Source organism: Coregonus lavaretus, assembly GCF_964263955.1.
Source record: "Coregonus lavaretus genome assembly, chromosome: 8".
In the NCBI taxonomy this organism is placed as follows: Eukaryota; Metazoa; Chordata; class Actinopteri; order Salmoniformes; family Salmonidae; genus Coregonus; species Coregonus lavaretus.
The window spans coordinates 58,170,150-58,194,203 of NC_139995.1; the positions used below are offsets into that span (position 1 = coordinate 58,170,150).

A 24,054-nucleotide genomic window follows, 5' to 3' on the forward strand; every position below is an offset into this window, starting at 1 on the left:
TTTATGTGTCGGGGGGCTGGGGTTAGTTGGTTATACCTGGAGTACTTCTCCTGTCTTATCCAGTGTCCTGTGTGAATTTAAGTATGCTCTCTCTAATTCTCTCGTTCTCTCTTTCTCTCTGAGAACCTGAGCCCTAGGACCATACGTCAGGACTACCGGGCATGATGACACCTTGCTGTCCCCAGTCCGCCTGGCCTTGCTGCTATTCCAGTTTCAACTGTTCTGCCTGCGGCTACGAAACCCCTACCTGTCCCAGACCTGCTGTTTTCAACTCTTAATGATCGGCTATGAAAAGCCAACTGAGAGACCTGAGCCCTAGGACCATACGTCGGGACTACCGGCCGTGGTGACTCCTTGCTGTCCCCAGTCCGCCTGGCCTTGCTGCTATTCCAGTTTCAACTGTTCTGCCTGCGGTTATGGAACCCCTACCTGTCCCAGACCTGCTGTTTTCAACTCTTAATGATCGGCTATGAAAAGCCAACTGAGATTTATTCCTGATTATTATTTGACCATGCTTGTCACTTATGAACATTTTTGAACATCTTGGCATGGTTCTGTTATAATCTCCACCCGGCACAGCCAGAAGAGGACTGGCCACCCCTCATAGCCTGGTTCCTCTCTAGGTTTCTTCCTAGGTTTTCGCCTTTCTAGGGAGTTTTTCCTAGCCACCGTGCTTCTACACCTGCATTACTAGCTGTTTGGGGTTTTAGGCTGGGTTTCTGTACAGCACTTCGAGATATTAGCTGATGTAAGAAGGGCTATATAAAATAAAATTGATTGATTGATTGATTGAATGCAAAGCGCTGTCTGGAGTAAACCCTGGCACAACTCAACACCCATTTCACACCATCCTTACCGTGAAGCATGGTGGTGGCAGCATGATGCTATGGGGATGCTTTTCAGCGGCAGGGACTGGGAGACTGGTAAGGATAGAGGGAACAATGAATGGAGCAAATCCTTGATACAGGCAAATCCTTGACGAGAACCTGCTTCAGAGTGCAAACGACCTTAGACTGGGGCAAAGATTTGTATTCCAACAGGACAATGACCCCAAGCATACAGCCAAAGCAACGCTGGAATGGCTTCAGAACAAGAATGTGAAAGTCCTTGAGTGGCCCAACCAAAGCACTTGAATCCCATTGCAAATTTGTGGAAAGACTTTAACATTACTGTTCACTGCCTCTCCCCAACTTAACAGAGCTTGAGAAAATCTGCAAGGAAGAACGGGAGAAAATCCCTAAATCCAGATGTGCAAAGCTAATACAGACGATACACAAGACAACTCAAAGCTGTAATCACTGCCAAAAGGTGCTTCTACAAAGTATTGACTCAGGGGTGTGAATACTTATGTAAATTAGATATTTCTCTATTTCATTTGCAATACATTTGCTAAAATCTCTAACAACATGTTTTCACTTTGTCATTATGGGGTATTGTGTGTAGATGGGTAAGAAAAAAAATATTTAATCCATTCTGAATTCAGGCTGTAAAAACAAAACGTAGAATAGGTCAAGGGGTCTGAATACTTTCTGAATGTACTGTAAGTGAATTATGGGTAACAATGAAGTACCCTACTGTGATCGTTTTCAATTTAAATGGTCAAAAATAAACAAAAATAGCTTCTTAGCAAAGAGCAATTTCTCAAGCAAGAATTTGCTAGGACTGTCTGGGAGTGGTCTGAGTGGGGAGGGGGAAACTGAAAACTAGCTGTTATTGGCAGAGAGGTTTGGAACTCTCTTTCTTATTGGACTATTAACAAAGGCAGGCCAAAACATCCCACCAAAACAGTATTTTCAAACAGCTCTTACACTAAAAGGGCATTATCTTCATTTTAACAATTTCACAGAATTATTCCAACCTCATAGTGTGGTAATATATATATATATATATATATATATATATATATATATATATATATATATATATATATATATATACAGTAAAACACAGGAACATCTAGTTTTTGACTGCACTGGGCCTTTAATTGAATAGCAAAACATCAGAGATTGGCAGGCATTGACTGGCAGCTAGCTAACAGAGTGGCGGAGGACATATACATCCTCCACACACTGTTTGTGTCCCAAACGGCTCGTTATTGCCGATATAGTGCACTACTTTTGACCAGAGCCTGAGGCGCTATATTGGGAATAGGGTGCCATTCGGGACTCACTCACTGTCTTGATTAATACAGCTAATGTAACACCTGCCCCATGGAGGTAGGATGTAATGAAGAGGGGGGCTGGAGCGAGAGAGAAGCCCTAATGAGAGCTCCTTCCGTTACCCTCCAAAACACCGGAGCCCAAGCTGTTACCGTCAGGACCTCACAGGATTACAAGACTCCCTGTGAGGGACCTCATTTATCATGTTCTCTTCTCTCTCTCTCTCTCTCTCTTTCTCCTATCTCTCCATCTTTCTCTCTCTCTCCCCCTCTCTCTTCATCTCCCCCCTCTCTCTCTCAGAACCCAGTGCACAAATGAGCCATCCAATTACATAAGATAGCATTGCTGGCCTAGTGGCGCACACTTCCTCCCGCTAAAATCCGCTCGCTCTAATAAACTCTGAAAAGACCCTGGGGTCATTTCACCTCTTTTTATCTCTCTCTCTCTCTGTCCAAGGGAGTTTACTGTCATAAGAGATCAATAGTCTACTGACTGAGGTGCATACATTACTGTCCTCTGAGTTTAAATCATAAACCAGGATGAGGGGAGTGTAGATTAGGTCCTGACTGACAGCAACTACATGTACATTTTAGTCATTTAGCAGACGCTCTTATCCAGAGCGACTTACAGTTAGTGAGGGCATACATTTTCATACTGGCCCCCCGTGGGAATCGAACCCACAACCCTGGCGTTGCAAACGCCATGCTCTACCAACTGAGCTACATCCCTGCCGGCCATTCCCTCCCCTACCCTGGACGACGCTGGGCCAAATTGTGCGCCGCCCCATGGGTCTCCCGGTCGCGGCCGGCTACGACAGAGCCTGGATTCGAACCAGGATCTCTAGTGGCGCCACTCGGGAGAGGTGTTCTACTGTACTAAACAACAGGTGGCTGCTGAGGAGTTTATCTATGGAGACAGCCATTATGTATGGTTGGAGAGGGGCCTTTAAAGCCATTATGTATGGTTGGAGAGGGGCCTTTAAAGCCATTATGTATGGTTGGAGAGGGGCCTTTAAAGCCATTATGTATGGTTGGAGAGCGGCCTCTAAAGCCATTATGTATGGTTGGAGAGGGGCCTTTAAAGCCATTATGTATGGTTGGAGAGGGGCCTCTAAAGCCATTATGTATGGTTGGAGAGGGGCCTTTAAAGCCATTATGTATGGTTGGAGAGGGGCCTCTAAAGCCATTATGTATGGTTGGAGAGGGGCCTTTAAAGCCATTATGTATGGTTGGAGAGGGGCCTTTAAAGCCATTATGTATGGTTGGAGAGGGGCCTCTAAAGCCATTATGTATGGTTGGAGAGGGGCCTTTAAAGCCATTATGTATGGTTGGAGAGGGGCCTTTAAAGCCATTATGTATGGTTGGAGAGGGGCCTTTAAAGCCATTATGTATGGTTGGAGAGGGGCCTCTAAAGCCATTATGTATGGTTGGAGAGGGGCCTTTAAAGCCATTATGTATGGTTGGAGAGGGGCCTTTAAAGCCATTATGTATGGTTGGAGAGGGGCCTTTAAAGCCATTATGTATGGTTGGAGAGGGGCCTTTAAAGCCATTATGTATGGTTGGAGAGGGGCCTTTAAAGCCATTATGTATGGTTGGAGAGGGGCCTCTAAAGCCATTATGTATGGTTGGAGAGGGGCCTCTAAAGCCATTATGTATGGTTGGAGAGGGGCCTTTAAAGCCATTATGTATGGTTGGAGAGGGGCCTCTAAAGCCATTATGTATGGTTGGAGAGGGGCCTCTAAAGCCATTATGTATGGTTGGAGAGGGGCCTTTAAAGCCATTATGTATGGTTGGAGAGGGGCCTTACATTTACATTTTAGTCATTTAGCAGACACTCTTATCCAGAGCGACTTACAGGAGCAATTAGGGTGAAGTGCCTTGCTCAAGGGCACAGACAGATTTTTCACCTAGTTGGCTCGGGGATTAGAACCAGCGACCTTTCGGTTACTGGCACAACTTACTGGCACAGCTTAACCACTAAGCTACCTGCCGCCCTTTAAAGCCATTATCTATGGAGGGAGGCAGGGGCCTTTAACGCCATTATGTATGTAGGGAGAGGACCTTTAAAGCCATTATCTATGGAGGCAGAGGACCTTTAAAGCCATAATGTATGGAATGGGAGGGGCCTTTAAAGCCATTATGTACAGTGCATTCGGAAAGTATTCAGACCCCTTCACTTTTTCCACATTTTGTTACGTTACAGCCGTATTCTAAAATGGATTAAATAGATGTTTTCCCTCATCAATCTACACACAATACCCCATAACGACAAAGCAAAAACAGGTTTAGACATTTTTGCAAATGTATTACAAATTTAAAAAAAACTGAAATATCACATTTACGTAAGACCCTTTACTCAGTACTTTGTTGAAGCACCTTTGGCAGCGATTACAGCTTCGAGTCTTCTTGGGTATGACGCTACAAGCTTGGCACACCTGTATTTGGGAGTTTCTCCCATTATTCTCTGCAGATCCTCTCAAGCTCTGTCAGGTTGGATGGAGAGCGTCACTGCACAGCTATTTTCAGGTCTCTCCAGAGATGTTCGATCAGGTTCAAGTCCGGGCTCTGGCTGGGCAACTCAAGGACATTCAGAGACTTGTCCTGAAGCCACTCCTGCGTTGTCTTGGATGTGGGCTGAGGGTCGTTGTCCTGTTGGAAGGTGAACCTTCACCCCAGTCTGAGGTCCTGAGCGCTCTGGAGCAGGTTTTCATCAAGGATCTCTCTGTACTTTGCTCCGTTCATCTTTCCCTCGATCCTGACTAGTCTCCCAGTCCCTGCCGCTGAAAAACATCCCCACAGCATGATGCTGCCACCATCATGCTTCACCGTAGGGATGGTGCCAGGTTTCCTCCAGACGTGACGCTTGGCATTCAGGCCAAAGAGTTCAATCTTGGTTTCATCAGTCCAGATAATCTTGTTTCTCATGGTCTGAGAGTCCTTTACGTGCCTTTTGGCAAACTCCAAGCAGGCTGTCATGTGCCTTTCACTGAAGAGTGGCTTCTGTCTGGCCACTCTACCATAAAGGCCTGATTGGTGGAGTACTGCAGAGATGGTTGTCCTTCTGGAAGGTTCTCCCATCTCCACAGAGGAACTCTGGAGGTCTGTCAGAGTGACCATCGGGTTCTTGGTCACCTCCCTGACCAAGGCCTTTCTCCCCCGATTGCTCAGTTTGGCCGGGTGGCCAGCTCTAGGAAGAGTATTGGTGGTTCCAAACTTCTTCAATTTAAGAATGATGAAGGAAACTTTGTTCTTGGGGACCTTCAATGCTGCAGACAGATCTGTGCATCGACACAATCCTGTCTCAGAGCTCTACGGACAATTCCTTCGACCATATGGCTTGGTTTTTGCTATGACATGCACTGTCAACTGTGGGACCTTATATAGACAGGTATGTGCCTTTCCAAATGATGTCCAATCAATTGAATTTACCACAGGTGGACTCCAATCAAGTTGAAGAAACATCAAGGATGATCAATGGAAACCGGATGCACCTGAGCTCAATTTCGAGTCTCATAGCAAACGGTCTGAATACTTACGTAAATAACGTATTTCTGTTTTTTATCTTTAATAAATGTGCAAACATTTCTAAAAACCTGTTTTCGCTTTGTCATTATGGGGTATTTTGTGTAGATTGATGAGAATTTTTATTTATTTCATCAATTTTAGAATAAGGCTGTAATGTAACAAAATGTGGGAAAAGTGAAGGGGTCTGAATACTTTCCGAATGCACTGTATGGTGGGAGAGAGGCCTTTAAAGCCATTATCTATGAGAGGAGAGGGGCCTTTAAAGCCATTATCTGAGAGGAGAGGGGCCTTTAAAGCCATTATCTATGAGAGGAAAGGGGCCTTTGAAGCCATTATCTCTGAGAGGAGAGGGGCCTTTAAAGCCATTATCTGAGAGGAGAGGGGCCTTTAAAGACATTATCTATGAGAGGAGAGGGGCCTTTAAAGCCATTATCTATGAGAGGAGAGGGGCCTTTGAAGCCATTATCTCTGAGAGGAGAGGGGCCTTTAAAGCCATTATCTCTGAGAGGAGAGGGGCCTTTAAAGCCATTATCTCAGAGGAGAGGGGCCTTTAAAGCCATTATCTATGAGAGGAGAGGGGCCTTTAAAGCCATTATCTATGAGAGGAGAGGGGCCTTTAAAGCCATTATCTATGAGAGGAGAGGGGCCTTTAAAGCCATTATCTATGAGAGGAGAGGGGCCTTTAAAGCCATTATCTATGAGAGGAGAAGGGCCTTTAAAGCAATTATCTATGAGAGGAGAGGGGCCTTTAAAGCCATTATCTATGAGAGGAGAGGGGCCTTTAAAGCCATTATCTATGAGAGGAGAGGGGCCTTTAAAGCCATTATCTATGAGAGGAGAGGGGCCTTTAAAGCCATTATGTATGGAGGGAGAGGGAGTATTTAAAGCCATTTTGTATGGAGCGAGCAGGTCCTTTAAAGCCATTATCTATGGAGGCAGGGGCCTTTAAAGCCATTATGAATGGAGAGAGGCAGGGTTTTTTAAAGCCATTATGTATGGAGGGAGGGGTCTTTAAAGCCATGATGTATGGAGGGAGGGGTCTTTAAAGCCATGATGTATGGAGGGAGGGGCCTTTAAAGCCATTATGTATGGAGGGAGGGGCCTTTAAAGCCATTATGTATGGAGGGAGGGGCCTTTAAAGTAAAACTGACTATCCTACTGATCCTTGACTTCAGCTGTCATTTACAAAATAGCCTCCAACACTCTACTCAGCAAATTGGATGTAGTCTATCACAGTGCCATCCATATACTACCCACCATTGTGACCTGTACGCTCGTTGGCTGGCCCTCACTACATATTTGTCGCCAAACCCACTGGCTCCAGGTCATCTATAAATCACTGCTAGGCAAAGCCCCGTCTAAACTTAGCTCACTGGTCACCATAGCAACACCCACCCGTAGTATGCGCTCCAGCAGGTATATCTCACTGGTCATTCCCAAAGCCAACACCTCCTTTGGCCGCCATTCCTTCCAGTTCTCTGCTGCTTATGACTGGAACGAATTGCAAAAATCTCTGAAGCTGGAGACTCTTATCTCCCTCACTAACTTTAAGCATCAGTTGTCAGAGCACCTTACCGATCACTGCACCTGTACACAGCCCATCTGAAATTAGCCCACCCAACTACCTCATCCCTATATTGTTATTTATTTTGCTCTTTTGCACTTCAGTATCTCTATTTGCACATCATCTTTTGCACATCTATCATTCCAGTGTTAATACTAATTGTAACTAATTTGCACTATGGCCTATTTATTGCCTTACCTCCATAAATTACTACATTCGCACATACTGTATATAGATTTTCTGTTGTATTTTTGACTTTATGTTTTGTTTTACCCCATATGTAACTCTGTGTTGTTGTTTTTATCGCACTGCTTTGCTTTATCTTGGCCAGGTCGCAGTTGTAAATGAGAACTTGTTCTCAACTGGCTTACCTGGTTAAGTAAAGGTGAAATAAAAAAATTAAACCATTATCTATGGAGGTAGGCAGGGTCTTTAAAGCCATTATCTATGGAGGGAGGCCGGGGGCTTTAAAGCCATTATCTATGGAGGGAGGCAGGGGCCGTTAAAGACATTATCTATGGAGGGAGGCAGGGTCTTTAAAGCCATTATCTATGGAGGGAGGCCAGGGGCTTTAAATCCACTGACCGACCGGGTCTGTCCATTGATGGTCTGACAGGTGTCCATGGATACCCTGGCCTGGGCCTTGGTTCCCATGGGAACAAAGCATCTCACCAATGTATGCTGTTAGCTCCAAGGTCTCAGTTTGACTGTATGCGCAAATGCTGTGCATATTCACCTAAATAATGGATATCAATGTGGATTTTTTATAATTTGTGCAAGATGGCAGTACTGTTATGAACAAAGAGCAATTAGTGAGTCTAGAATAGACTAGTCCATGTGCAGGATATTCAATATTCAGGTCATCTAGCTACTATCTTGATCCTTTATCTGTATGTCCTCTGCGTTCATTATTATTTTACTACTGTATTATTGCATACAACTGAATATCTGAATAAATATCTGCTCCATCTTTCTTAACACAAATCTGTTTAAGTTTCAACTTTAAGTATTGATGATGACAATACATAAATTAACACATACAGTGAGGGGAAAAAAGTATTTGATCCCCTGTTGATTTTGTACGTTTGCCCACTGACAAAGAAATGATCAGCCTATCATTTTAATGGTAGGTTTATTTGAACAGTGAGAGACAGAATAACAACAAAAGAATCCAGAAAAACGCTTGTCAAAAATGTTACAAATTGATTTGCATTTTAATGAGGGAAATAAGTATTTGACCCCCTCTCAATCAGAAACATTTCTGGCTCCCAGGTGTCTTTTATACAGGTAACGAGCTGAGATTAGGAGCACACTCTTAAAGGGAGTGCTTCTAATCTCAGCTTGTTACCTGTATAAAAGACCCCTGTCCACAGAAGCAATCAATCAATCAGATTCCAAACTCTCCACCATGGCCAAGACCAAACAGCTCTCCAAGGATGTCAGGGACAAGATTGTAGACCTACACAAGGCTGGAATGGGCTACAAGACTATCGCCAAGCAGCTTGGAGAGAAGGTGACAACAGTTGGTGCGATTATTCACAAATGGAAGAAACAAAAAATAACTGTCAATCTCCCTCAGCCTGGGGCTCCATGCAAGATCTCACCTCATGGAGTTGCAATGATCATGAGAACGGTGAGGAATCAGCCCAGAACTACACGGGAAGATCTTGTCAATAATCTCAAGGCAGCTGAGACCATAGTCACCAAGAAAACAATTGGTAACACACTACGCCGTGAAGGACTGAAATCCTGCAACGCCCGCAACGTCCCCCTGCTCAAGAAAGCACATATACATGCCCGTCTGAAGTTTGCCAATGAACATCTGAATGATTCAGAGGAGAACTGGGTGAAAGTGTTGTGGTCAGATGAGACCAAAATGGAGCTCTTTGGCATCAACTCATCTCGCCGTGTTTGGAGGAGGAGGAATGCTACCTATGACCCCAAGAACACCATCCCCACCGTCAAACATGGAGGTGGAAACATTAAGCTTTGGGGGTGTTTTTCTGTTAAGGGGACAGGACAACTTCACCACATCAAAGGGACGATGGACAGGGCCATGTACCGTCAAATCTTGGGTGAAAACCTCCTTCCCTCAGCCAGGGCGTTGAAAATGGGTCGTGGATGGGTAATCCAGCATGACAATGACCCAAAACACACAGCCAAGGCAACAAAGGAGTGGCTCAAGAAGAAGCACATTAAGGTCCTGGAGTGGCCTAGCCAGTCTCCAGACCTTAATCCCATAGAAAATCTGTGGAGGGAGCTGAAGGTTCGAGTTGCCAAACGTCAGCCTCGAAACCTTAATGACTTGGAGAAGATCTGCAAAGAGGAGTGGGACAAAATCCCTCCTGAGATGTGTGCAAACCTGGTGGCCAACTACAAGAAACATCTGACCTCTGTGATTGCCAACAAGGGTTTTGCCACCAAGTACTAAGTCATGTTTTGCAGAGGGGTCAAATACTTATTTCCCTCATTAAAATGGAAATCAATTTATAACATTTTTGACATGCGTTTTTCTGGATTTTGTTGTTGTTATTCTGTCTCTCACTGTTCAAATAAACCTACCATTAAAATTATAGACTGATCATTTCTTTGTCAGTGGGCAAACGTACAAAATCAGCAGGGGATCAAATACTTTTTTCCCTCACTGTACTTAAAGGTTTAGCGCCTACTAAAACCCTAAGAGCAGAAGTTATCTACCGCTGACCACCATAATAAGTTCAAATCAGATTTTATTTGCCACATGTGCCAAACAGGTGTAGACTTCACCGTGAAATGCTTACTTACGAGCACTTTCGGAAAAATGCAGAGTGAAAAAGTAAGAAAAATGTGCTACAAATAAAAAAGGAAATAGTAACACAATAAAATACGAATAATGAGGCTATATACAAGGAGTACCAGTACTGAGTCAATGTGCAGGGGTACCAGGTAGAAATGAGGCTATATAAAAGGAGTAGAGGCACCGAGTCAATGTGCAGGGGTACGAGGTAGTTTAGTTAATTGAGGTAATATGCAATCAGGATAGATAATAAACAGAGTAGCAGCAGTGTAGAGTGGGAAAGTGTGTCTGTGTGTGTGTGGCGTCAATATGCATGAGTGTGTTCTTGGGCACAGGGACTATGGTGGTCTGCTTGAAACATGTAGGTATTACAGACTCGGTCAGGGAGAGGTTGAAAATGTCAGTGAAGACACTACACTTCCCAGTTGGTCAGCGCATGCTCTGAATACGCGTCCTGGTAATCCGTCTGGCCCTGCGGCCTTGTGAATGTTGACCTGTTTAAAGGTCTTGCCCACATCGGCATACGGAGAGCGTGATGGTTCATTCGGAGGGCGTAGATAGAGGGATTTCTCACAAGTGTCCCACTCATTGAAAGCGGCAGCTCTAGCCTTTAGCTCAGTGAGGACGCTGCCTGTAATCCACGGCTTCTGGTTGGGATATGTACGTATGTTCACCGTGGCGTCATACCCGAGAAGAATCGAGGCTGTAATCGCTGCCAAAAGTGCTTCAACAAAGTACTGAGTAAAGGGTCTGAATACTTAATGTCAATGTGATATCAGTTTTTTTTATTTTTAACACATTTGCAAACATTTCTAAAAACCTGTTTTTGCTTTGTCATTATGGAGGTATTGTGTGTAGATTGATGAGGAGAAAAAAAAAAATAATAATAATAATAAGGCTGTAGCTCAATTGGTAGAGCGTGGCGCTTGTAACGCCAGGGTAGTGGGTTCGAACCCCGGGACCACCCATACGTAAAAACGTATGCGCACATGACTAAGTCGCTTTGGATAAAAGCGTCTGCTAAATGGTATATTATGTAACGTAACAAAATGAGGAAAAAGACAAGGGATCCGAATACTTTCCGAATGCACTATATATATATATATATATATATATATATATACAACCTTATGGCGATCTCAAATAAAACATTCTGAGCAGTGTAGGGGAGTTCCTTTAGTTCTTCAAACAGCCAGCCAGCCAACCAGCGACGGGCGGTCGGATGAACGGAACAGACAGACCAACCAACAAAAAGACAGCCGGCCAGCCAGAAAGGTGTACTCACAGGCGTGCAGGGAGAAGTGTTTTCGTTCTGGGGGGGCTCCGGCTGCAGCAGGGCCTCCTGGGTGTACTGTGGGTGCCTGGGGGAGCGCGGCTGCAGCAGGGCCTCCTGGGTGTACTGTGGGGGCCTGGGAGAGCGCGGCTGCAGCCGGAGAAGTCTCTCCTTCCCCCAGGAGGTGCTGGATGGAGTGCAGCTGAAAGCACGGGTCAGACAACAGCACTGCAGCCGCACGCGACACCCTGAAGAGAACACAAGAGGGGAGAGGATATGTTAATCAACACAGACAGGGAATGTTTACATTTAAATTGTAGTCCTTCAGTTTCAGCTTGTCTTGTTCAGAAAAAACATTGAGAAGTTCGGAAGCAAACTCTCACTAAGCCTAAGAACAAGTGTACTGTCATTGGTCAGACTCCACAGTTTTCCATTATGGATAGTGCAGAATGGTTGGCAAGAACGTTTCAACATCGAGAACATTTGAGGTGTTTTGGACACGTCTTCCTTTCATACAGTGTATCAGAACTTGAAGATGAATCTCAGCCAAGACCAGGACACATCTTTCATATAACCCCAGTGTTACTTCTTGTTCCTGTGAAGACATTCTGGAAAATAAAAACAACTCCATGTCATGCTTTATAATAAGTCCTTTCGACCGACGTGTACATACACTCAGAGCTCACTATCTCTGCTTCTCCTCCTCAGTTGGTCCAGGCAGCGTTTAAATCACTGGCCTCTACATTCACTCCCTGTTCTCCGTCCCGGCTGCACTTCTCAGTACCAGACTACTTCTTCACACACACACACACCACACCACACCACACCACACCACACCACACCACACCACACACACACACACACCACACACCACACACACCACACACACACACACACACACACACACACACACACACACACACACCACACCACACATTTATTCCCGGCAGCGCTCCCCAATACCAGACTACTTCACACATCAATCTTTTACACGGACTTTGGACAAGACCAGACTCCCACTCAGACCCCATACACCTAGCTACTCAGACCCCATACACCTAGCTACTCAGACCCCATACACCTAGCTACTCAGACCCCATACACCTAGCTACTCAGACCCCATACACCTAGCTACTCAGACCCCATACACCTAGCTACTCAGACCCCATACACCTAGCTACTCAGACCCCATACACCTAGCTACTCAGACCCCATACACCTAGCTACTCAGACCCCATACACCTAGCTACTCAGACCCCATACACCTAGCTACTCAGACCACATACACCTAGCTACTCAGACCCCATACACCTAGCTACTCAGACCCCATACACCTAGCTACTCAGACCCCATACACCTAGCTACTCAGACCCCATACACCTAGCTACTCACACAGTCATACAGAGAGCTAGTCACACAGTCATACAGAGAGCTACTCACACAGTCATACAGAGAGCTACTCACACAGTCATACAGAGAGCTAGTCAGTCATACAGAGAGCTACTCACACAGTCATACAGAGAGCTAGTCACACAGTCATACAGAGAGCTACTCACACAGTCATACAGAGAGCTACTCACACAGTCATACAGAGAGCTAGTCAGTCATACAGAGAGCTAGTCAGTCATACAGAGAGCTAGTCAGTCATACAGAGAGCTAGTCAGTCATACAGAGAGCTAGTCAGTCAGTCATACAGAGAGCTAGTCAGTCATACAGAGAGCTAGTCAGTCAGTCATACAGAGAGCTAGTCACTCAGTCATACAGAGAGCTAGTCACTCAGTCATACAGAGAGCTAGTCAGTCATACAGAGAGCTACTCACTCAGTCATACAGAGAGCTAGTCAGTCATACAGAGAGCTAGTCAGTCATACAGAGAGCTAGTCAGTCATACAGAGAGCTAGTCAGTCATACAGAGAGCTAGTCAGTCATACAGAGAGCTAGTCAGTCATACAGAGAGCTAGTCAGTCATACAGAGAGCTAGTCAGTCATACAGAGAGCTAGTCAGTCATACAGAGAGCTAGTCAGTCATACAGAGAGCTAGTCACTCAGCTCCAGCCAGTACTGACGCTGTCTGTCCATGATGCAAGCCCTGGAAACAGATGATGTGGACTAGGCAACAGCAAGGCTCAAAGCTTTTCTGTTTGCATAGTCCTCATGCTAACTTCTAACAAGTCCCCACGACAACAGGGCATTAATATTCCACAGAAGGGGGAGAAAGAGGAAGCTAACAGGGAAGTACAGGGATTAAAACAAGTGTAGTTTAGAGAGCGGGACACATGATGCAGGGCTGGGATGTATAGTATTTGACTATATACCGGTATTGAAGCACGGACCGGTTTGGATTTTTACTTTACCTTCTATGATGGTTTTCAATGTTTGGTTTGTTAAATGTGATACGCAACTCCAGCGCGTGTAATGTCCGTCTTTACAGTTTACTCCATTATCTACTGGAGTCGTCTCTATCCTTTCTGCTGCTTCCCACACTTCCCATAAGTATTTGGTCACCTACAAACAAGCATGATTTCTGGCTCTCACAGACCTGTAACTTCTTCTTTAAGAGGCTCCTCTGTCCTCCACTCGTTACCTGTATTAATGGCACCTGTTTGAACTTGTTATCAGTATAAAAGACACCTGTCCACAACCTCAAACAGTCACACTCCAAACTCCACTATGGCCAAGACCAAAGAGCTGTCAAAGGACACCAGAAACAAAATTGTAGACCTGCCCCAGGCTGGGAAGACTGAATCTGCAATAGGTAAGCAGCTTGGTTTGAAGAAATCAACTGTGGGAGCAATTATTAGGAAATGGAAGACATACAAGACCACTGATAATCTCCCTCGATCTGGGGCTCCACGCAAGATCTCACCCCGTGGGGTCAAAATGATCACAAGAACGGTGAGCAAAAATCCCAGAACCACAAGGGGGGACCTAGTGAATGACCTGCAGAGAGCTGGGACCAAAGTAACAAAGCCTACCATCAGTAACACACTACGCCGCCAGGGACTCAAATCCTGCAGTGCCAGACGTGTCCCCCTGCTTAAGCCAGTACATGTCCAGGCCCGTCTGAAGTTTGCTAGAGTGTATTTGGATGATCCAGAAGAGGATTGGGAGAATGTCATATGGTCAGATGAAACCAAAATATAACTTTTTGGTAAAAACTCAACTCGTCTTGTTTGGAGGACAAAGAATGCTGAGTTGCATCCAAAGAACACCATACCTACTGTGAAGCATGGGGGTGGAAACATCATGCTTTGGGGCTGTTTTTCTGCAAAGGGACCAGGACGACTGATCCGTGTAAAGGAAATAATGAATGGGGCCATGTATCGTGAGATTTTGAGTGAAAACCTCCTTCCATCAGCAAGGGCATTGAAGATGAAACGTGGCTGGGTCTTTCAGCATGACAATGATCCCAAACACACCGCCCGGGCAACGAAGGAGTGGCTTCGTAAGAAGCATTTCAAGGTCCTGGAGTGGCCTAGCCAGTCTCTATATCTCAACCCCATAGAAAATCTTTGGAGGGAGTTGAAAATCCGTGTTGCCCAGCAACAGCCCCAAAACATCACTGCTCTAGAGGAGATCTGCATGGAGGAATGGGCCAAAATACCAGCAACAGTGTGTGAAAACCTTTTGAAGACTTACAGAAAACGTTTGACCTGTGTCATTGCCAACAAAGGGTATATAACAAAGTATTGAGAAACTTTTGTTATTGACCAAATACTTATTTTCCACCATAATTTGCAAATAAATGCATTAAAAATCCTACAATGTGATCATCTTTTTAAGTGGGAGAACTTGCACAATTGGTGGCTGACTAAATACTTTTTTCCCCCACTGTATCTGTTTATTTATCTTCCCCTACTATTCGTACCACAACTATTTGCACATTGCTGAAACACGGTACATAGTTGATAACACAACACTTGAAAAGTCTATATTTTTTAAACCTTTGTGAGTTAAATGTTTTCTGTTCATTTCTACGTTCTTATTTGTTGATGTTTTTGTTTCTTCTCACTGGTGTTAGTTTATTTCACTTGCTTTGGCAATTAGCTAATAAAGCCCCTTTGAATTGAATTGCGAGAGAGGGGAGAGGGAAAGAGAAGAGAAGAGAGAGAGAGGGAGGCAGAAAAAGAGAGAGACAGAGAGAGAAAGAGAGAGACATAGAGAGAGAGAGAGAGAGAGAGACAGAGAGAGAGAGAGAGAGAGAGAGAGAGAGAGAGAGAGAGGAGAGAGAGACGAAGAGAGAGAGAGAGAGAGAGAGAGAGAGAGACGAAGAGAGAGAGAGAGAGAGACGAAGAGAGAGAGAGACGAGGAGAGAGAGAGAGACGAAAGAGGAGAGCGAGAGAGCGAGAGAGAGAGAGGTAAGGATGGGGGGGAGGTGGTGGTATAGGTGAGTGGGTGTTGTCCAAAAGGCACATTACACATACATACATCACAGCCTGCTGAGCAGAAAGGCCCACTCCCTCTCAGCTAGCTAGCGAGAGGGCAACACCATAGCACCACATGGTGCCTCACAGGCTCAAACAAAACTCAGCAGCACTACTTCAAAGCAAAATGTCTTACACACACACACACACACACACACACTGATCAACAGGGATTTCGAGTAGCTCTACAAACACATTTCATCAAAAACCCAAAAAACAACTACATATGAGGAGCTCTAAACAGCAGTCAGGGCAGCCAACAACTCAACCCCTCCTAAACACTTCACCTTCTACAACCATCAACCCTCTTATCCTGAGTAGACTAGCCCAGGGGTTTACAAACCTCTCCCTGTGACCCCCAGATGTTTCACAATTGTGTTGTAGCCCTGAACTAGTCACCTGATTCATCTACTCAAGGGCTTGATGATTAGTTGACCAGTTGAATCAGGTGTGCTAGCTGTGGAATAATTCAAATAAACGTATGGGGGGTCCCTGAGGAGAGGTTGGAGAACCCCTGGGCTAGTCTACATAATACAACCATCAACACTCAGTGGGCTAGTTAGTCCACACACACACACACACACACACACACAAAGCAGGTGTTCGAGACATGTTGTCAGCTCTCTACGGAGACATCACAGAGACATCATGTCTATTTGTAGCGTCGAGACCCAACAACCCTACAGCTACAGGGTGACTCACTACACACACACACACACACACACACACACACACACACACACACACAGACACACACCTCCGACTCCTCTCTCTAGCAAGGCCACTTCAGACGTAGGGAGCAGAGCGGAACCTCAAGGCTGTCTGTCTGTCTGGCTGGCTTGGCACTCTGAGAGAAGAGAAATCGACTTCTTCTTGCGTTCTAAATTAGGGGATGGTGATGTGTGCAATAGGTATCAGATAAAAAAAGAAAAGGGATATTCAGTGACGCAAGATCTCAATATAACTGAACCTGAGTTGTTATCAGTCAAAGATATCAATATAACTGAACCGGAGGTGTTGATCAGTGAAAGCCAAGAGAAGGAGGATAGTGAAGGGGATTCAATGATGATTCCTTCCCTCCATCTCTCCTCTCGTGCTCCCCCATCTCTCCTCCTTCAACTCCATGTTGGTCATTCCTTCCATCTGGTGATTAACATTATATATAGATAGATATATCGATATATCGATCGATAGAGAGAGAGAGAGAGAGAGAGAGAGAGAGAGAGAGAGAGAGAGAGAGAGAGAGAGAGAGAAGGCTACAGTAGATCAATGGGCCAGAAAAATAGACAATTATTGGTAGGATATCAACACAGGGAGGTCATGTGTCGTGTGACCTTTATGCTAGAGGGAAGATAAATCCCCTTCACAGTGTCTGTCCTACAGTCTGGTCAAATCAAAGTGTATTGGTCATGTGTACATGTTCCAGTCAAACGCTTCCTCTCCTCAACAATGCAGTACAATATCGACCAGGAATCAAATGGCGAATACACAAGTAAAAAAAGAACAAGTATAACAACCTCTCACCCTCAACGTGATCAAGACAAAGGAGATGATTGTGGACTACAGGGAAAAAGAAGAGGACCGAGCACGCCCCCATTCTCATCGACGGCGCTGTAGTGGAACAGGTTGAGAGCTTCAAGTTCCTTGGTGTCCACATCACCAACGAACTATCATGGTCCAAACACACCAAGACAGTCGTGAACAGGGCACGACAAAGCCTATTCCCCCTCAGGAGACTGAAAAGATTGGGTCCTCAGATCCTCAAAAAATTCTACAGCTGCACCATCGAGAGCATCCTGACTGGTTGCATCACTGCCTGGTATGGCAACTGCTCGGCCTCCGACCTCAAGGCACTACAGAGGGTAGTGCGTACAGCCCAGTACATCACTGGGGCCAAGCTTCCTGCCATCCAGGACCTCTATACCAGGCGGTGTCAGAGGAAGGCCCTAAAAACTGTCAAAGACTCCAGCCACCCTAGTCATAGACTGTTCTCTCTGCTACCGCACGGCAAGCGGTACCGGAGTGCGAAGTCTTGGTCCAAAAGGATTCATAACAGCTTCTACCCCCAAGCCATAAGACTCCTGAACAGCTAATCGTGGCTACCCGGACTATTTGCACTGCCCCCCCACCCCCTCTTTAACGCTGCTGTTACTCTGTTTATTATCTATGCATAGTCACTTTAACTCTACCCACATCTACATATTACCTCAATTACCTTGACTAGCCGGTGCCCCCATAACATTGACTCTGTACCGGTACCCCCTGTATATAGCCTCCCTACTGTTATTTCACATTGACTCTGTACCGGTACCCCCTGTATATAGCCTCCCTACTGTTATTTCACATTGACTCTGTACCGGTACCCCCTGTATATAGCCTCCCTACTGTTATTTCACATTGACTCTGTACCGGTAGCCCCTGTATATAGCCTCCCTACTGTTATTTCCCATTGACTCTGTACCGGTACCCCCTGTATATAGCCTCCCTACTGTTATTTCACATTGACTCTGTACCGGTACCCCCTGTATATAGCCTCCCTACTGTTATTTCCCATCGACTCTGTACCGGTACCCCCTGTATATAGCCTCCCTACTGTTATCTCACATTGACTCTGTACCGGTACCCCCTGTATATAGCCTCCCTACTGTTATTTCACATTGACTCTGTACCGGTACCCCCTGTATATAGCCTCCCTACTATTATTTTATTTTACTGCTGCTCTTTAGCTATTTGTTATTTTTTACTTATCAATTTTTTACTTAACACTTAGTTTTCTTAAAACTGCATTGTTGGTTAAGGGCTTGTAAGTAAGCATTTCACTGTAAGGTCTACACATGTTGTATTCGGCGCATGTGGCAAATCAAATTTGATTTGAATTGAAGTAGTAATAAAACCTTGTATGAGAAGTATATTTTATATATCGTACTGTATATTCTTGTATATTCTATGTCAAATTATGAAAACTGTTATATATATATATATAGTATTATAAACTGGGTGGATCTAGCCCTGAATGCTGATTGGCTGACAGCCGTGGTATATCAGACCTTATACCACGGGTATGACCCAAAAAAACATTTTTACTGCTCTAATTACGTTGGTAACCAGTTTATAATAGCAATAAGGCACCTCGGGGGTATGTGGTATATGGCCAATATACCACGGCTAAGGGATGTATCCAGGCACTACCCGTTGCGTCGTGCTTAAGGACCGCCCTTAACCGTAGTATATTGGCCACAAACCCCCGAGGATACAGCCCTTAACCGTAGTATATTGGCCATATACCACACACCCCCGAGGATACAGCCCTTAACCGTAGTATATTGGCCACAAACCCCCGAGGATACAGCCCTTAACCGTAGTATATTGGCCATATACCACACACCCCCGAGGATACAGCCCTTAGCCGTGGTATATTGGCCATATACCACAAACCCCCGAGGATACAGCCCTTAACCGTAGTATATTGGCCATATACCACACACCCCCGAGGATACAGCCCTTAGCCGTGGTATATTGGCCATATACCACAAACCCCCGAGGATACAGCCCTTAACCGTAGTATATTGGCCATATACCACAAACCCCCGAGGATACAGCCCTTAACCGTAGTATATTGGCCACAAACCCCCGAGGATACAGCCCTTAGCCGTGGTATATTGGCCATATACCACACACCCCTGAGGATACAGCCCTTAGCCGTGGTATATTGGCCATATACCACAAACCCCCGAGGATACAGCCCTTAGCCGTGGTATATTGGCCATATACCACACACCCCTGAGGATACAGCCCTTAGCCGTGGTATATTGGCCATATACCACACACCCCTGAGGATACAGCCCTTAGCCGTGGTATATTGGCCATATACCACAAACCCCCGAGGATACAGCCCTTAGCCGTGGTATATTGGCCATATACCACACACCCCCGAGGATACAGCCCTTAGCCGTGGTATATTGGCCATATACCACACACCCCTGAGGATACAGCCCTTAGCCGTGGTATATTGGCCATATACCACAAACCCCCGAGGATACAGCCCTTAACCGTAGTATATTGGCCATATACCACACACCCCCGAGGATACAGCCCTTAGCCGTGGTATATTGGCCATATACCACAACCCCCCGAGGATACAGCCCTTAACCGTAGTATATTGGCCACAAACCCCCGAGGATACAGCCCTTAGCCGTGGTATATTGGCCATATACCACACCCCCCTGAGGATACAGCCCTTAGCCGTGGTATATTGGCCATATACCACAAACCCCCGAGGATACAGCCCTTAACCGTAGTATATTGGCCATATACCACACACCCCCGAGGATACAGCCCTTAGCCGTAGTATATTGGCCACAAACCCCCGAGGATACAGCCCTTAACCGTAGTATATTGGCCACAAACCCCCGAGGATACAGCCCTTAGCCGTGGTATATTGGCCATATACCACACACCCCCGAGGATACAGCCCTTAGCCGTGGTATATTGGCCATATACCACACACCCCCGAGGATACAGCCCTTAACCGTGGTATATTGGCCATATACCACACACCCCCGAGGATACAGCCCTTAACCGTAGTATATTGGCCATATACCACACACCCCCGAGGATACAGCCCTTAGCCGTAGTATATTGGCCACAAACCCCCGAGGATACAGCCCTTAACCGTAGTATATTGGCCACACACCCCCGAGGATACAGCCCTTAACCGTGGTATATTGGCCATATACCACACACCCCCGAGGATACAGCCCTTAGCCGTAGTATATTGGCCACACACCCCCGAGGATACAGCCCTTAGCCGTAGTATATTGGCCACACACCCCCGAGGATACAGCCCTTAGCCGTAGTATATTGGCCACAAACCCCCGAGGTGCCTTATTGCTTAAGTAGCCTAAAGTGAGTAACGTAAAATGCCTTGTGTCTGTACTGCTGTCTGTACTGTTGTCTGTACTGCTGTCTGTACTGTTGTCTGTACTGCTGTCTGTACTGCTGTCTGTACTGCTGTCTGTACTGCTGTCTGTACTGCTGTCTGTACTGCTGTCTGTACTGCAGTATATTGGCAGTGAAGCTGGACGAGACACCTCAGACAGTCTCTTTCACTTTCCTCTAATTGTCACAGAAACTTCAGGTTGTTTTCCAGATATTCTATTTCTAAGTCACCCAGTTTGGTTGTTTCTGACATTCTGTTAGCATAGTGTTTGGTCTTCAAATCCCTGTATTTTCAGGTGATGCAGGGATAATAGGGCATTTTATTCCAGATTATCAATATGACACATCCCATCAGCACGACTAGACCGTAACCTTCTCTGTTGTCAGGTTTTAAGACAACCAGCAGACAGAAGACAGTTTCTCATTCACCGAATAACAACAAAAGAAGATTGATTGTTGAGAAAGAAATGTTCTGAATAATTACCACAGTGAATCAATGCAACAAAAGAGTTTAGAAAACTGTCCATTGTGTATGGCCTGGAGTTATAAATGTCAAAAATGCAGTCCTTTGTCAACGTTGTGTTTTCCATCAAGACAGGGGCATTGTACTGTATCTCCTTCAACTACACAATATATTAACAGACATTTTAATTAACAAGTACACACACCAACTGGATTCTTCATCTTCTCCCTCTCTGTCTTCTACCTCTTCAGCACTTTCAGACAATAACAATTCAATTACCCTCCTTTTCAAGCTCACACCATTTCATATAGCTACTAGGCACACAAACACACCACCAGCGTTTCATCCAGTTTCTCTCTGCACATCAAAAAGTTTCCCCCAGTGTGTCTAAGCCAGACAGACAGAGAGCCCTCAGGGCCTCAGAGGTTAGCTGCTGTAATGAGCACATTGGAGTCTTCAGAGCTTCCCTAGCCCTGTCTCTGACCCTCACAGTGTCATTACAAGGAGCAGGCAGAGCCAATCCAGCTCCAAATTGATATTTGTTTGCAGACAAACAGAAAATGTAGTATTAACCTTTCTCTCTCCCTCTCCTCTCTCCCCTCTCCATCTTCTCTCTCTCTCCCCCATCTTCTCTCTCCCTATCTTCTCTCTCCCCATCTTCTCTCTCTCCCCATCTTCTCTCTCTCTCTCTCTCTCCATCTTCTCTCTCTCCCCCTCTCCCTCTCTCTCTCCATCTTCTCTCTCTCATCTTCTCTCTCTCTCTCGCTCACCCCATCTTCTCTCTCTCCCCATCTTCTCTCTCTCTCTCTTTCTCCATCTTCTCTCGCTCTCTCTCCCCCATCTTCTCTCTCCCTCTCCATCTTCTCTCTCCCCATCTTCTCTCTCTCCCCATCTTCTCTCTCTCCCCCATCTTCTCTCTCTCCCCCCATATTCTCTCTCTCCCCATCTTCTATCTCCCCCTCTCTCTCTCTCCATCTTTTCTCTCTCTCTCTCCATCTTCTCTCTCTCTCTCCATCTTCTCTCTCTCTCTCCATCTTCTCTCTCTCTCTCCATCTTCTCTCTCTCTCCATCTTCTCTCTCTCCCCATCTTATCTCTCTCTCTCCCCATCTTCTCTCCCCATCTTCTCTCTCTCCATCTTCTCTCTCTCCATCTTCTCTCTCTCTCTCCATCTTTTCTCTCTCCATCTTCTCTCTCTCTCTCTCTCGCTCCATCTTCTCTCTCTCTCTCCATCTTCTCTCTCTCTCTCCATCTTCTCTCTCTCTCTCTCCATCTTCTCTCTCCATCTTCTCTCCCCATCTTCTCTCTCTCCATCTTCTCTCTCTCTCTCTCTCCATCTTCTCTCTCTCTCTCCATCTTCTCTCTCTCTCCATCTTCTCTCTCTCTCTCTCCATCTTCTCTCCCCATCTTCTCTCCCCATCTTCTCTCTCCATCTTCTCTCTCTCTCTCTCTCCATCTTCTCTCTCTCTCTCTCTCTCTCTCCATCTTCTCTCTCTCTCTCTCTCCATCTTCTCTCTCTCTCTCCCCATCTTCTCTCATCTCTCTCTCCTCATTATATTATTTTTGTATGATGGGCCATTGGAGGGCCGAGGGACACATTTTCTACAACAATTACCTTTAGGACGGATGACATATGCATGGAGATCTTCTGTGGCATTTCACTGGTAGTGCTCCTATTGGACCAAAGAGGAAGACTGGCCAGGAACAAATCTTACAAAATAGTCCTACAAGCATTATTTATCAACAACCAGAGAATATGTTTGTCTCCTAAGAACAATCATGACAGAATACAAAATACCAGTATTGTGTTGTTGCCATCCTTCAAACACTGTCTTTTCACTTCCGTCCATATTCCCAGGTGCCTGAGCTAAGAGGAGCCATTAGCTTGCCTGATGTTCTGAAACTACTGTAGGTATATATTGTAGGTATATACTATGGCGAAAACAGTTTTCATTTTTTTTTATTGTTATAATTGTTGCTAATTTATTACAAATAAAAAAACAGATATACCTTATTTACATAAGTGTTCAGACCCTTTGCTATGAGACTAAAAATTGAGCTCAGGTGCATCCTGTTTCCATTGATCATCCTTGAGATGTTTCTACAACTTGATTGGAGTACACCTGTGGTAAATTCAATTGATTGGACATGATTTGGAAAGGTACACACCTGTCTAGATAAGGTCTCAGAGTTGACAGCGCATGTCAGAGCCAAAACCAAGCCATGAGTTAGAAGGAATTGTCCGTAGAGCTCCGAGACAGGATTGTGTCGAGGCACAGATCTGGAGAAGGGTACCAAAACATTTCTGCAGCATTGAAAGTCCCCAAGAACACAGTGGCCTCCATCATTCTTAAATGGAAGAAGTTTGGAACCACCAAGACTCTTCCTAGAGCTGGCCGCCCGGCCAAACTGAGCAATCGGGGGAGAAGGGCCTTGGTCAGGGAGGTGACCAACAACCCCATGGTCACTCTGACAGAGCTCCAGAGTTCCTCTGTGGAGATGGGAGAACCTTCCAGAAGGACAACCATCTCTGCAGCACTCCACCAATCAGGTCTTTATGGTAGAGTGTGCCAGACGGAAGCCACTCCTCAGTAAAAGGCACGTGACAGCCCGCTTGGAGTTTGCCAAAAGGCACCTGAAAGACTCTCAGACAATGAGAAACAAGATTCTCTGGTCTGATGAAACCAAGATTTAACTATTTAGCCTGAATGCCAAGCGTCACGTCTGGAGGAAACCTGGCACCACACCTACGGTGAAGAATGGTGGTGGCAGCATCATGCTGCGGGATGTTTTTCAGCGGCAGGGACTGGGTGACTAGTCAGGATCGAGGAAAGATGAACGGAGCAAAGTACAGAGAGATCCTTGATGAAAACCTGCTCCAGAGCGCTCAGGACCTCAGACTGGGGGTAAGGTTCACCATCCAACAGGACAGCGAC

General features: G+C 45.5%; 1 protein-coding gene across 1 annotated transcript in view; it reads right to left on the minus strand.

Moving 5' to 3' along the window:
- Nucleotides 1–24,054, minus strand: part of rnf123 (ring finger protein 123) — a 266,404-nt gene that overhangs the window by 59,300 nt on the left and 183,050 nt on the right. The window contains exon 35 of the mRNA XM_084167697.1: nucleotides 11,309–11,544. Within this exon, the coding sequence (XP_084023823.1) occupies nucleotides 11,309–11,544 (236 nt within the window). The remainder of the gene's footprint in view (nucleotides 1–11,308; nucleotides 11,545–24,054) is intronic.